At 41.0% G+C, this 16,363-nt stretch overlaps 1 protein-coding gene across 6 annotated transcripts in view; it reads right to left on the reverse strand.

The window, feature by feature from the left end:
* SPIDR (scaffold protein involved in DNA repair) overlaps window positions 1-16,194 on the reverse strand; it is a 171,831-nt gene extending 155,637 nt beyond the window's left edge. For 2 of the 6 annotated variants that reach the window (XM_081918492.1, XM_081918490.1), the window contains exons 1-5: window positions 15,953-16,192; window positions 13,605-13,760; window positions 12,612-12,681; window positions 11,389-11,556; window positions 8,056-8,222 (exon numbers count right to left, since the gene is read on the reverse strand). In XM_081918492.1, the coding sequence (XP_081774618.1) occupies window positions 8,056-8,222; window positions 11,389-11,556; window positions 12,612-12,681; window positions 13,605-13,760; window positions 15,953-16,042 (651 nt within the window). In that variant the 5' untranslated portion in view covers window positions 16,043-16,192. Of the gene's footprint in view, window positions 1-8,055; window positions 8,223-11,388; window positions 11,557-12,611; window positions 12,682-13,604; window positions 13,761-15,952 lie in introns of all 6 variants that reach the window. The other 4 variants (XR_014170287.1, XM_081918489.1, XM_081918491.1 and 1 more) reach the window with 4 other exon arrangements.
* Window positions 16,195-16,363: the final 169 nt, after the last annotated feature.

Raw genomic sequence — 16,363 nt, forward strand, 5'->3', positions numbered from 1 at the left:
AGTCTAAATCCTAGAGCTCACAGATGTTTCACAGTTCTTTGGTTCCTGGCCAATGTCTTTTCAAATATATTACCCGTTCTCAGCTCTCAGGCTCAGAATTATGGGACGCCGGTGGCGCTGTGATCTAAACCACTGAGACTATTGGACTTGCCGATCAGAATGTTGGCAGTTCGAATTTGCACAACAGGGTGAGCTCTGGTTGCTCTGTCCCAGCTCCTGCCAACCTAGCAGTTAGAAAGCATACCAGTGCAAGTATATAAATAGGCACTGCTGCGGCGGAAAGGTAAACAACATTTCCATGAGCTCTGACACTCATCACAGTCCTCCATGCGCCAGTAGCAGTTTGTCATGCTGGCCACATGACCCAGAAAGCTGTCTGTGAACAAACGCCAGCTCCCTCGGCCTGAAAAATGAGATGAGCACAGCACCCCATAGTTGCCTCTGACCAGACTTATCTGTCCAGATGTCCTTTACCTATCTTGAACACTTTCAAAAGACTATGAAAGCTTTCCCCGCTATGTGTACATTAACTATGAAAAGGGACAGTCTTTAACTTAGTTAACCTGATGCTACTATTATATTTTAATGTACCCAAGTGTTTGGGATAGAGATAGATAGATAGATAGATAGATAGATAGATAGATAGATAGATAGATAGATGATAGATAGATAGACATGCACACACAGTGGAAAAATAAACATTTTACCACCTATCCCTAAGCCTGTGAACAGCTTTAAGGGGTTACTTAATACTATTACTGTTATTTTTATTTTTCGGTTCCCACCCCCCTCAAAATCCACCGTACAAAGTTTTTTTTTTTTAAATGGAGGTTTTTCTTCATGAACACCCATAACAGAGCAACCAACATCCAAGTTATTAATAGGCTTCAAACTACTTGCAGATATCAGCAACTTTGTAACACAACAAAGATGCCTGTAGGACAAGGATAAAGTCTGACACACACAAATTGAGATGACTCAGGCCCTGAGCCACACTGTATGCAACAACAGAAGTCACCAACCATTTAACATTGGATGAAATTCCTTCCTGTCACTGGGTGACCTTGGACCAGTCACTACCTCTTGGTCTAACCTACCTCACAGGGTTGTTGTGGGGATTAAATGAGGTGGGAGAAAGCATGTACACCACCTTGAGGTCCTTGGAGGAAAAGGTGGAATATTAGTGCAGTAAAAAAATAAAAAATAGCAGCTACCAATTAAAATCTGCAGTAAGCTGGTTTAGCCATAACACTATGAGGCCGCTCTGGCAACCCACTAACTGCCACTCTGCCATACAACCTGCAAAGTAAATCCTATACCTGCTTCCCTGCCCCTCTTATTCTCTCCCTTTCCTGACCCTCAGATAATATCATCGTAGGGAAGACCAGAAATCAACCAAGCATCCTTCAAAGTTTAAGGCATGGTGATTCCACATGGTACAGGTGTGCCGGTGCAGCAACTTTCACTACATTTTCACATTTTCTACAATTTGCACTAATGCAATGCAATTAAAAGTATGACAACTATGAGAGTAGCCCCTTCCCACAGATTGCTCATAATGTGCTTTAAGCAGCAACCCACACACCTACTTACCCATAATTCTCTATGTGCTGTGTTAGTAAAAACTGTGATGATACTACTACACGGGCACAAGAGATGGGTATAAGAGATGACTACGGTTAGCAATTTTAAGCCAGTCATAATAATTAATTATAGCAATCATCTGTCATTATTACACACAATGCAATAAAGAGTCCTGCATCTTGAAAGCTGTGCAAAAAATCGCCCCATAATAATAAAAAAGAAAATTATGGTGGTCAAGGTTGTTTCCCCTCTGCCACACCTTTAAAAATCTTTTACCAGGAATGTTAAGAAACTATGAAAAGGGCTTTTAAAAATGTACACATTTTTCTAAATTTGTTCTTACACGTTTGACAAAAACCGAGTACCTATACTGTGATGGCTGAATCACACCTAGGCATTTCAGCATGTGCCTTACATTACTATTTCAAGATTCTTTATTTTGCACAATGGGTACCACAGTATTTTCAACAAATAAGCTGGCAAACAAATAAAGATGTTGGTTACTGGATTACCCTGTCAATTTTTTTTATTGCATTTAAGAAAATGAAACAAAATGTTCCTCTGATCACTAACCTTCTAATGCCAAATTAACTCTGTTGCAATTTTGAGGGTAACAAGAACAAATTCTGCACATTCTCTCACCCTTCTCACATCTAAAAAAGATTACTTACAAAAAAAGTTTTGATAAAGTACTCGCCGACTGAAAGTAGATATATAAGATTTCAGCTCTGCATAGGGGCATTACTTGCATATTTTATGTAAAATCTAATATGAGTTTCAAATGTTGGTGTATGACACAGTTAAACTTTCATCAGCAAAATAAAAAAATACTTTGTTTTCTAAGTAAAACCCATCACCAAAACTACTTTTTCCATACTCATCTTAAATAATAATTCTTTCTAGTAGTCAATCCTGTCTTTCTCCTTAAACTAAAAAATATTCCTAGGACTATGACGTACCTCATGTACTAAACAGTGAAATAAAGTATGTAAAGTATGTAGGGAGTCTGTAATTATGATGGCAATGATCTCTCATGCAATGTGAGTCAACTCCCAAAGCCATGTTTGATGACCCAGACAGGCCACTGCCCTGGAAATTCCCACAAAAGGACACACCACTAAGATGATATCTGGGAAGCAGACTGTATTTTGGATTACACTACTATGATTTGGATACAAGAGTAGGAAACACATAAAAATTGCACTTGAGAACTGGGACATCCACCATGGAAAGAGAACTTTGAAACATCAGTGACATCATACCTGGCATAAAGAGACAATCTCTTCTCATCCCCCACCCTCCAAAAATCTGAAATGTAAACGACGGCACAACACAACATCATGACAAAAAAGATGAATTTTAACAGGGAGAAATGTAAAGTATTGCACTTGGGCAAAAAAAAATTAGAGAGGCACAAATACAAGCTGGGTGACACCTGGCTTGAGAGCAGTACATGTGAAAAGGATCTAGGGAGTCTTGGTTGACCACAAACTTGACATGAGCCAACAGTGTGACGCGGCAGCTAAAAAAGCCAATGCAATTCTGGGCTGCATCAATAGGAGTATAGCATCTAGATCAAGGGAAGTAATAGTGCCACTGTATTCTGCTCTGGTCAGACCTCACCTGGAGTACTGTGTCCAGTTCTGGGCACCACAGTTCAAGAAGGACACTGACAAACTGGAACGTGTCCAGAGGAGGGCAACCAAAATGGTCAAAGGCCTGGAAACGATGCCTTATGAGGAATGGCTAAGGGAACTGGGCATGTTTAGCCTGGAGAAGAGGAGGTTAAGGGGTGATATGATAGCCATGTTCAAATATATAAAAGGATGTCACATAGAGGAGGGAGAAAGGTTGTTTTCTGCTGCTCCAGAGAAGCGGACACGGAGCAATGGATCCAAACTACAAGAAACAAGATTCCACCTAAACATTAGGAAGAACTTCCTGACAGTAAGAGCTGTTCGACAGTGGAATTTGCTGCCAAGGAGTGTGGTGGAGTCTCCTTCTTTGGAGGTATTTAAGTAGAGGCTTGACAACCATATGTCAGGAGTGCTCTGATGGTGTTTCCTGCTTGGCAGGGGGTTGGACTCGATGGCCCTTGTGGTATCTTCCAACTCTATGATTCTATAATTCTATGACTGTTGGCAAAGATCTCTTTCCCTTTCCAGACCATGTGAGGAAATCATTCCACCTATTTAGTGCTAGGTTGCCATATCTCAACAGACACATAGTTGATAGTTTCTTTTAGGTTCATAAAGGCCTGCCACTCCCTTCTCCTTAGGAAAAGAAATCTATGCACCTCAAAGTGGACAGTTTGTGGATCAGTTAATGTACAATATCCTATTATTGTCTGGCATTAAGTTACTAAGCCTCAGGCTTACACACTCCCTTCTCCCCCTCTTGCATTCCATCTGGTTTGTTAACTTTCTGGTTTGCAGCACAACATAGTTTGCACTTGCCCTCCAAAACAGGATTGCAAACCAGCTTCAAATCATGATGAACCATCCTTGTTTGGACAGCAAATACAAGCCAATTTGCCAATTCAGATTCAACAGCACAGAATCAGTCTGCAATAGATCAGGAAGCTACTCCTTAAGGAGAGAATGAAAAGGGAGGTAAGAGTATAGAAACACAAGGCTTGCTCCCATAGTACCAAAACATGGCTGGCCATTATATATGAACTTACTGTACTTTGCCGACAATGGGACTGAATCCTTGGGCTCACCATGCATTACACAGAGTACAGTGTTAACCTTGGTTTAAGAACAGCTTAGTTTATGAACAACTTGTATTAAGAATGCAGCAAACCTGGAAGTAGGTGTTTTGGTTTGTGAGCTTTGCCTTGGAGTAAGAATATGTCTTGCTTCCTGTTGAGTGTGTTCCATTTGTAAATTGAGTCCCCCGCTGCTATGGGAAAGCACGCCTTGGTTTAACAACGCTTTTGTTTAAGTACGGACTTCCGGAACGGATTAAGTTGGTAAACCAATGTACCACTGTAATTGTGTGCAATTAAAAAATGAAAAAAGATAACACACACAAACTAAGCACACATGCAGGGACTACTGTCAGTTATCATGTAACAAGACATGAAGTCAAGAAAACTAAGCAAAGCAAAGTCTCCTGGTAGAAACTATACAGTGATATCTTGGTTCTCAAACTTAATCCATTCCAGAAGTCTATTCCAAAACCAAAGCGTTCCAAAACCAAGGTGTGCTTTCCCATAGAAAGTAATGCAAAACGGATTAATCCATTCCAGACTTTTAAAAACAACCCTAAAACAGCAATTTAACATGAACTTTACTATCTAACGGGACCATTGATCCATAACATGAAAGCAATAATCAATGTATTGTACTATAAAATAAATAAGACAGTACAGTGGTACCTTGGTTTGCATACGTCTTGGTTTGCATACGTTCTGCATTACAAACACATCAAACCTGGAAGTGCGTGTTCCTGTTTTCAAACTTTTTTTTTATTACAGTGATACCTCGGGTTAAGTACTTAATTCGTTCTGGAGGACCATTCTTAACCTGAAACTGTTCTTAACCTGAAGCACCACTTTAGCTAATGGGGCCTCCTGCTGCTGCCACATAATTTCTGTTCGCATCCTGAAGCAAAGTTCTTAACCTGAAGCACTATTTCTGGGTTAGCAGTCTGTAACCTGAAGCATATGTAACCTGAAGCGTATGTAACCCGAGGTACCACTGTACAATGCATTTTTTTGGATTACAAACACATTTTTTGGGAGGCCCCATTAACCAAACCCCCCTTGGGTTACAACCTGTTTTGGTTTACAAACGGACCTCCGGAACGGATTATGGTTGCAAACCAATGTATCACTGTAATGTACATTAGATGGCAGTATTTTTCTTACCTGCACTGATGATAGTCATTGTTTGGATGGGGGACTATTATCCATTTCTGCAGTCACACAATCACTCAATCAATCAATCATAAAATGAAGAACAAGCCACAGTCACAAAAACGAAAAAGCCAAACAAATAAAAACAAAAAAATAGCAAAAACAAAAACACCAAATATAAGCTCCAAATATCACCTTGGAACACTGCAATTGGAAATGGAAGGCTCTGATTACAATTGGGGGGGGACGCAAATTAGCAGTGCAACAGTGAAAACGGGAGGGAAAAATGCCTTGATTACAATGGGGGATGCAAATTAGCAGCAGCAAGAGTGAAAATGGAAGGAAGAAAGCTTTGATTACAATGGGGGGGTCAAATTAGCAGCACAACAGTGAAAACGGAAGCTCGGGAGCATGTTCATCTTCCGAAGTAAAGTTCGCCAACTCTGGGTTTACAGTGTTCGAGTTCCAAGTTGTTTGGGAACTAAGCTGTTTGAAAACCAAGGTACCACTATATATTTATTGTCCAATTTATTGTCCAATTTCTATACAACTCCCCAACAAATATCAGGAAAAAAACCCTCAAAGCTGGTTCTCTTTCAAATGGTATTGTTCTATTCTACAAAATGTTGGTTAGTTGGCAGGGCTGAATAAAATTGCCCAGTCCCTGCATTTAACAGGCCAAACTTGTCAATAAGGTAACTAAGCAAAGAAACCTGAACCACTGATATCAGAGAAACAACATTTCTATTACAAAAATAAATGAATATGATCAGTTCTCATCCTACCAGGGAATAGTTTTAATATATGGCAAAAAGGTTGTAACAGAAAATATGGTCTCTCAAAGCTCTTAGCACCTCCACTAAGAATAACTCAACGAGCCAGCAAAGTGATTCAACAAAGCTTGCGTAATATGATTAGTAGCTTCTAAGGGGGGAAAGTATAAAATTATGGAAGGATATGCACAACCCATGAATGCATACAGGACAGACCATTAATGAGGAACTTCCAAGGAGACAGGTGAATCTCATTTTATAAGAAATGCTGAGAATTCAGAATTGTGATTGTAAGAATACTAGTACCAAGAAGGGGACAGACCAAACAGTTTTCTTCAACTCTTATATCTTGCAGAACAATTAGGTGGAATATAGGATGGATATATACAATATAAGTAAATACCTCACTAAATTATATTGAAACTATGCTTGCTTACAGTATTAACTTTTTAGGTGCACTGTAAATACTTTTCTTGTTCTTGAAACCTTGATTCCCCCACCTGCTTATTAATTCTAAAATGTTCTTAATAAAAAACTGGAAAAGGGCAGACCCTATGAATCCAATGTCCTGTTTTATTATATCTCAGTGGATCATGAGGCAAACACCCTAAACACTCTCAGATCTCTAGGTCAGTTAACCTGCTTCTGCTGCTTAAATGCAAAAACAGGGCACATGGTGCATCAAACAACATGTAAGTACTCTTCTCTAACTAATTCCCAAATAAAAGCAAGCAAGAAACAAAAAGATGGTTCTTGTCTCCCCCTACTGGAAGTTCAGTAATACTTTGGAATAGAACCAAAAGCTGCTAGATGCCAGAATGTCAGCAAAATGGCTTCAGCCTGTCTATACCCTGAATTCTTAAGCATCTATAGGTCTGTTCACCTAGAGTGCATCTATGCATTACAGTCAACGTTACAACCAACATTTAAAAGAAAAATTCTACTGGGTTCTGTGAAGGTGAAACAAAACTTGTTCAAATGTGCAGAGCAAAAATGGAACCACAAAACACTGAGGTTGGGTTTAAAAAGCAGAAACAAATTATTCTAATAAGTACTTAGTCCACAATTTTAACCACACATACCTGCGAACATACGCCTGCCAACCTAGCAGTTCGAAAGCACCTCCGGGTGCAAGTAGATAAATAGGGACCGCTCACCAGCGGGAAGGTAAACGGCGTTTCCATGTGCGGCTCTGGCTCGCCAGAGCAGCGATGTCACGCTGGCCACGTGACCCGGAAGTGTCTCCGGACAGTGCTGGCCCCTGGCCTCTTAAGTGAGATGGGCGCACAACCCCAGAGTCTGTCAAGACTGGCCCGTACGGGCAGGGGTACCCTTTACCTTTACCTTACCTGCGAATAACCTCACTGAATTCAATAGGACTTCTAAATAAATAGATTTAGGATTACACTATAGATAACAAAACCCTCACACCCTCCAAAGGTATGGTACAGTACAGTACAGTACAGTACAGTAAACAAATAAGCAGTGGCTCCGCTGAAATGAAGCAAATCTTTTCCACAGGCATCAGGTATGTGTACCAAAAGTTTTTAAAAAAGAAAGTTTTGCTGTCATTGATTTCAATGGGTCTGCTCTGAGTAAGACAGAGGTTGGAAATTGCACCAAACTTTTTTATCCCAAACTCACCAAGTATTCCAAAGTAAACCCTTTTCAAGAAAGGTTTAGGTAAAGTGTGTTACTGTCTACCTGAAACACTTCTTATCAAGATTACTTTGGCAATCTCCAGACCATTTTGGCAACTGACGTTTGAGGAAACAAAATTTTAAAGTAGACCAGTGCTCTGATTCCTGAAATATTTGCAATCAAGAAAAGTCTTACCTTTGACGGTTCGTGTTCCTTTTCTTCACCAGACATAATATTGCTGTCTGTACAAGAATCAGTGTCTGATATGTCCAAAGAAGTACCATCTGTTTTTGATTCACTGCGCTGGTCAACATTATCTTCACAATCGCTATCATTGTCCCAATCAATGGTGTGTGATTCACCTTAAGGGGAAATAAAAAACAGAAATATAAGAACAGACTTTTAAAAATGCTAACATCCTCACAAACATCTTTCACATATGCCTAACTCTACATGCAATACATACACTTACAAATTTAACTGTTTATTGTAAAAACTGGTGGCAGACAAGACTAGCCCTTATATCCCAGAAAAGTATGTCATTCCAGAGTGGGAACATAATCCATACAGAGCTAGGGAAGCAATCTTTCTTACTAGCTTCGCTCTTAACAGAGTGACGTGGAATTTTTTTTTGCAGCCTCTTATTTCCACACCAGCAAAGCCTCACCTAGTAAATGTCTGTATCGGAAATAAGACTAGGGAAAGCTGGGGTGGGAAGAGAGCATTGAGGTTGCAATCACGTGTAGAACACTTACTTATCTGAAGAACTATATAAAAATATGCCTATTAGTTATAAGTTTTCCCCAGTACTAAGCCAAAGTAACTGGATTAATCTTTCAGATGTCTAAAAAAGTAATTGATACATCTTAAGTGATAATACATAATGGAAGACTTTTTATATTTCTGCAGAATGTATTTCTAGTCAAGCCTGCTCAAACAGTTGCTTTAAATGACCATCTTCAACGGAAAAGCACATTCAAAAAACCCTTGAGCAAATCAGCAGCACTTCTGAAAAGCTCCAATTCAACAACATAAAATGAAGGGTTTCTTAAACAGAAGTATAAGAAAGAATAGACATGTCCTCAGACATTAAAATGAACAGTGGAAAGTAACAATGTCATTCTGTAATGCATTAGAGAATAACATGCAAGTGATAAGACCATAGAACACAGATCTAGTATGTTTTTAACCATCTCCTCCAGATTTGTTCAGTGTTTACAGAAGCAGCAGGCAACATGTTTGACATTGAAAGTGCATGTTGTCAGATAAACAACAGTCAATAATCAGGAAAACAATCATTTCTTCTATTTCACTAAGAACAGTAGGAAAGTACAAAATGTTATTATTATCAGCTGTGCCTGACCTACTTACATTAGTGCAACATTTACTGAACTAATAAACAAATGCTGGGATTGCTTACTAAGGAAAGATGGCCATCTAGTGTTCCTTACAATAGCAGCAACAAAATAAATAGCATAGAGCAGTTACTATAGAGAAAATCAAGGCCTCTTCACACATTATTTCAAAAGAATACGGTAAAAGAAAAAAATGTATATTGTGTACCTAAACACTTAAAACAGGGGCTGCCACCTTTTGGGGCCTGTGGGCTCATTTACAAACTATGATGGGCATCAGACAGAAACCACAACCAAGAATGCTTCTTTCAAGCCAAATTTCAGCAGTATGAGGGGAAGAGATCCTGTGGGTACCAGGGGAGGTCTCTGCAGGCAGAGGTGAATCTGCAGGAGCTGCACTGGCAACACCTGATGTAAACTATGAATGCGAAAAAGAGGTATTTGAAAACCTATGTATCAGAAAGGTGACCTCATGAGAGACCAGGGATACGATACAACTTCCTGCTGTTTATATATATATATGTATATATATACACACACACACACAGGTGCCACTTATCCAATCACAAGGAATTAGTACCCAAACCTCGCCATGCACCCTGCAGGTTTTGGTATCGAAACAGCCGGACTTGCATGCAGTACAGTAAACAAATAAGCAGCTTTAAGCAAGCCTTCCTTTTTGTGTTTTGCTGGTTTGTGGCAACTGTTTCCCCAGAAACCATGGTGGGAGTGGGGGAAGAGATCTTGTTTAAGGCTGCTTATTTCTTTACAGTATGGGGGGGGGGGGAGAGACTCAGTTCAGACACAATAGGGAACCAGAGTTTCCCACTCTTTGAAAAGCATGCATATACTAGAATGCTCACCCCTCCACCTGTTCCCCATGCAAGAAAGAGGAGAACAAAAGCTTCCAGTCTTCAAATAACTACTATTTCTTGTGGCATCCCCAAATCACGGAACTGTGGTTTGTTAACTACAGTTAGCAAGAATAAGCCAGAATCAAACCATGGTTTCAGACCTTTCCCCCCCCCCCCAGTAAAGGTAAAGGGACCCCTGACCAGTCGTGACCGACTCTGGGGTTGCGGTGCTCATCTTGCTTTATCGGCCGAGGGAGCCGGCGTACAGCTTCTGGGTCATGTGGCCAGCATGACTAAGCCGCTTCTGGCAAACCAGAGCAGCACACAGAAACGCCGTTTACCTTCCCGCCAGAGCGGTCCCTATTTATCTACTTGCACTTTGACGTGCTATTGAACTGCTAGGTTGGCAGGAGCAGGGACTGAGAAATGGGAGCTCACCCCGTCACGGGGATTCGAAATGCTGACCTTCTGATCGGCAAGTCCTAGGCTCTGTGGTTTAACCCACAGCGCCACCCGTGTCCCCCTCAGTAACTTTAGCTTTATCCAGGGGTGGGGGACTTGATCATCACATATATAAAGCTCTTGGTCCATTACTGCTTACTCCCTCTATCAATGCCCACAATGGAGGCCATGCACAAGCCAGATCTGACCATGTAAGAGAATGAAGGTGGTGGCTACATAGGTAGGTCCTTTTCAGCATGCCCCACTCTGACTCATATAATTCAAGATCTGCCTGCCTCCTTCTTTGGCCTGCTGCCCCCATACCCTGCACCAAGGCATCACCTTTTACTCCCCACTCTAGTGTAGGAATGAAAATCACGGGAGTCTCACTTCTCACTACCCACTCTGGCCCACAAGAGGCCAGCCTGTCTTACTACCTTTCAATGTGGCCCTTACCAAAGTCACACTTCTTGATTCTTGCTCCTAGCTCCTGCCCACATTCCCTGCCCTCAATCGCCATTTGACTGGAAATCTGCCTGTATGCCTCCTTGCTCCAGCTCCCCACAATTCAGGTTGTTTTCCTGCCCCTTCCCCCACAGCCCCTCTGCCTACACTGGCCCACATCATTTGATGCCTGCTTCCCGCCTGCCAGGCTTCCACCATGGCTCCCACCTCTCAATTCCACTCACCACTTCTGCCCCCATTTCTTTCTCATGCAAACACAGAATACAATAATACATAGTATAGCAGTGAAAACTTGGATTCTAGGGAATGATAAAGGTACTGTGTATTACTGGTAAGCCAATTTTCCCAATTCCACAGATAAAGGTTTCTGGACTTTCATCTAATGTATACAAAACAGATACAAAGAGCCTCACCTTCATTACATCCATCCCTGGAAATCAAGCCATGTTTTTTATACTTCTCCACTTTCAGACTAGGGAACCTTGAAGTCAAAGTCTTATCGTCATCATCTGAGAAGTCGCTTCCACTGGAGCTCCATACTATATCAGTTAACTCACTTAGTCTCTCACTCTGAGAGATTTCTGCAGAGCAGAATAAGCAACTATTTAGCACATTTCATATTCATCCTGCCCTCAACTGTAACACTACAATGTACACATCACAATACTTAGGTTATATTTTTAAAACTAATATGAAACAAACTAACTTGAACAATGGATTAAGTTTATAGCAACTTAAGACAAGGATGAAGGACTAATTTTTAAAGCTCTGACTCAAGAGGTTGAAGGGTATCAATGGTTTCCTGATAGCTCTTGGGGATCTTCCTGTCACAGAACCTTCAGAAAGTGTTAAAGGCCTGCTTGGCCTATGGAATAGGGAAATGAACCAGGCAGCTGACATAATCACTGCTGAGCACCCTCTCCCATTTAACAAAGCTAAACAAACTCCCTGGTTTTCTGGGGAGCTCAGGGCGGGACAATGGTTAGAGAGATATTGGCAGTAAACACAGAACATAACTGACCAAACACAGGCTACAACTCAGATGAAGACTTTTTGCAAGGCAGTGAGTGGAGCAAAGGAATCACACTTCACCACCCACACTGAATATTTACAGAGTTGTCCAACTGAACTTTATGGTGTGGTTAAGAGTCTGCTGCATCCTGGCCCATGAGATAGCGTTGGGGAATACTTGACAGTACATTGTGCATTTTAAGACACAGTGCAGATAAAACAATGACCTGGATGCCATAACTACATGGATCCATTTGATGTACTGTTGGATCTTACCTGTTCAGTTATCATGAATATTTATCTATGGTGGTGGGCAACCCTTGGTGATATGAGACCCACTACATGCGCTCAACCCTTGACCTTTGTTAGCTTATAGCTCCTGTCACAATGCTAAATTACTCCTCCCAAATTAACTGTGCATGCCACAAATGTTATGTTTTTAGTTTTATCAGTTTATGAACTCATTTTACAAGGCTGGGCTCAAACTGGATTACAAACAGAAGAAGCAGTCATGCAAATCTACCCTAGATCAAGATAGAAGTTGTAACCTGAGAAAAAAGCTTGCAGGTAATACAAACAAAACCTCTTGTGCTGCTAATGTGAAATAATACAGTAGATGTTGTACCTTCAATTGAGCTGAGCAATGATGCAAAGCATGTTTTAACTCTAGATGTTTTATCTGACAATTCTTTAGTCTGTTTAAAAAGAAAAGGAATGAAAACAAAATGAATACTAATTAATATGAAAACCATTCTTGGACATATTAATGCATTATTAAATATATATATAATTTTCATTATTACCATTTCTAAAATCACATTCACATTCAAATATGCATTTCCACCATTAATATCTTTCTTTATAATAAAACATGCAATGACTTCCCTTCTTCCCCTTCCCTTGTTTCTTTGATTTCCCCACCAGTCCTGCATGTTCTTATATATTAATTGAATGCATCATATTTATTAATTAAATCACCTATACTATGAATCTTCCAACACAAAGGTCCCCATAGATGCTTACAATTGAAATAAATATATATATATACAATAAAACACATCAAGAGCTTTAATTGAAGAAATTTTACTAAAATGAATCAAACCCCCCAAAACACAACTGATGTTGGCACAATCAGAGACAGCAGACAATATCACAAAAGTGCATTCAAACAGATGATCTTCACCCTCCACCTAAACACACCAAGAGGAAAGCCGAACCTCTACAGATAAAAAATTCCATAACTTCCATGTCAGCAGGGAGGGCATTTTACACCTTACTCCAAACAGCGGTATTAGAGACTGGGCAGCAATTATCAAATACTTCAGGATCCAGGGAGAGTTTCCTCGAGGGTTGTCATGCCTCCATTCCCTTCAAGTTGGTGTGGAAATCTTCTCACACAAGGATGGATTAACTGTCCCCTAGATCCCCCTCTAGTCATCCCCCATTTGCCAATTATGAATTGTCAATCATCACCATATGGATATTTTTGTAATTAATATGTTGGAAAAGCAGATGATTAAACAACTATAAATTATTTAATAGACAATGAGCCCTAATAAAATTTAATGTATCTTCACTAGCATGAAGTTCTAAACTAAGTAAAATAGCATCATTTTACCTCCAGTGAAGAAGCTGCCTGAAATCCGTCACCGCAACGAAGCCATGCATTTGAAACTGAAGCAGCATCTACCGCTGCCCCAGAATTTCTCTTCCCTTCATCTATAGGCTTCTTATCTGGAAAAGAGGCAAGTTCTGAGCACCATGTTCGTTTCCTCTGCAAAGAAAAATATTTTTATTTAGGAAAATATATAGACCACCAAGCACTGATAAGTATCATAGTGTCGTACAACAATTAAAATAAATAAATAAGGCAGGTTTTTAAAAATCTGATACTGCCTGTAAGTTAACACATCCTACTGGGGAAGCTTATAGAAACAGAAGAACTTTTAGAAACTAACAAAATGTGTATAATATCAGAGCCTTCAATGGGCAGTATGTTCCACAAAGCAGCTGTCACTGCACTGAAGGACCTAATTCCGAGCCACCATAAAACAAACCTCTGCTACATTGGGAATCACAAGGAGGGCTCCTGGAGATGACAGCAGTATAGCTATATGGGGCCCTAAATTATTTAGGGCTTCATACACCAACAATAAAACCTTAAATTTGCCCTGTTTGCATACTGGCAGCCAGTACATTCATAAGTGCTTCATATCTCTACAGTCAGACACAACGGAAGTTCAGAGACTCCTATCACTCACAGCTGCCATCAACATGTTGTCAAACATCCTACTCAGAAGTAAAAGGTAAAGGACCCTTGACAGTTAAGTCCAGTCATGAACGACTCTGGGGTTGCGGCGTTCATCTTGCTTTACTGGCGTTTGCTCGCAGAGTTTTTCCGGGTCACATGGCCAGCATGACTAAGTCGCTTCTGGCGAAACCAGAGCAGTGCATGGAAACACCATTTACCTTCTTGCCGGAGCGGTACCTATTTCTCTACTTGCACTTTGACATGCTTTTGAATTGCTATGTGGGCAGGAGGTGGGACCGAGCAATGGGAGCTCATCCCGTTGTGGGGATTCGAACCGCCAACCTTCCAATCGGCAAGCCCTAGGCTCAGTGGTTTAGACCACAGTGCCACCCACTTATTAAATGCAATATACTTTTATTTATTTATTTATTTGCCATGTGCCATCCTGCCTTTCCTCCAAGGAGCTCTAAGCAGCATACATGGTTCTCCTCCCCATTTTATTTTCACAACAACCATGTCAGGTAAATTAGGGTGAGATAGGAACACTGCCTATTCCTATTCTCCATACACATTTTAATGCAGGTGAATCAAAGGAAGACACCTAATGCCCTTGCCATCTCCCAAAACAATGAGAAAGAATATGGTATGGCAAATATCCTACTATTTTAATCACATCCAACTTCTCAAAAGATTCCATTAGTGGTGTCTCTGAAAAAATTACATATCACTTATTTTACATATCATTTATGAGTTAAACTGGGAGGAGAGAATTGTTTTCCTCAGCCCCATGAACTATCTTTTATTTCAGCTATTAAGGTCAATCCTTTCAGTGTAATTTGTCCCATTTGTATTTTTTACGTTTTGTGTTAACCCCTTTGAGTTTTTCTATTAAAAGAGAAAGGTGACATTTAAATGAACAGTGCAGCCTCTGCATGCTTTCTCTCCATAGGCAGTCCCCCATTAGAACATATTTGTCTCCCAAAGTTCTCCACAAGTCTTTGTGAACTTTTACACATAATGTCTGCCAGATATTTGCCATACTATGACATTTCAGTTCAGCATTTGACATGCAATGTTCTTTAGCATTTGACATCTTTCCAAATCAAACCAATCATGAGATTCCAGTAATCCCATTGCATTGCAAATACAGTACAGTAATCAAATTCAAATTCAAAATATTTTCAGCTCTGCTCTCTACAGATAAATTAGGTTTGAAACACACACATTCATAATTCCTACCACAGAGTTTAAACCTTTATTTCCTAACCCGTGAACAAAGGCACATCAGTGTGTGTATGTGTGTGTGGTGTTTCTGTACCGGTTTCTTCCCCATGGCCATATGCATTTAATCTTTATTGATTTTTTTAAATATACATTACACTTATCATTCTCCATCAAATACACTTAACTTCCCAGTAGCCGTTGTTTAGAATTAAACCTAGCAACTATTTCCCTTAAAAAAGGCGCCAGTACACGCTCCCTGACACACCTTCTCACTACGCATAAAGTTTCCACTCCCGCTCAAAACTTGTGATATTCCCTCGGGAGCATAATTTGACCAGGCGCTCGAGCTAGAACAGCAAATATATGTGCCTCTGGGCGCGTGCAGAGCGCCCTTCCCTCTTACACTCCACACAATGCTGGCCAGCTTCCAGATATTCAGAGTTAACGAGAAGAAAGCCCAGGCACTCCCTTATTCCGCAGCCAATAGAAACTCTCGCGATTCCCACTCCTCGGATGCTGCTGCCCCCCGCCGCCGCTGCCCGCCCCGTCCTCCGTTGCCCTGATACCTTCCTCACGAGCATCTCCGCCACTTAGGACCAGCCTTCCCTGTGTCACGTGACGTGAGCGAGAGCACCGTGGCTTGAGGAGGAGGGGAGCAGAGAGGCCCGGGCGAATTCCACTCACGGGCCAAGAAAAAAACTTCTTCCCTCAACAGAGGGGAAAGGCCACGCCCCCTCCCTTCCAGCTTGGCGCCGTTTCATCGGCGGAGCCACTGATTGGGTGGGACGTGGCGAAAGGCGCGTGACGCGCGACGCAATAAAGGGCTGCCGGCGCCTCTTTCTGACGTTTCTCGCTCTCGCCGCACGGTGGCTCCCGAGCATCAAGGTTCTGCACCCCGCTCG

This window comes from Podarcis melisellensis (assembly GCF_964234715.1).
Source record: "Podarcis melisellensis genome assembly, chromosome: 7".
Taxonomy (NCBI): domain Eukaryota; kingdom Metazoa; phylum Chordata; class Lepidosauria; order Squamata; family Lacertidae; genus Podarcis; species Podarcis melisellensis.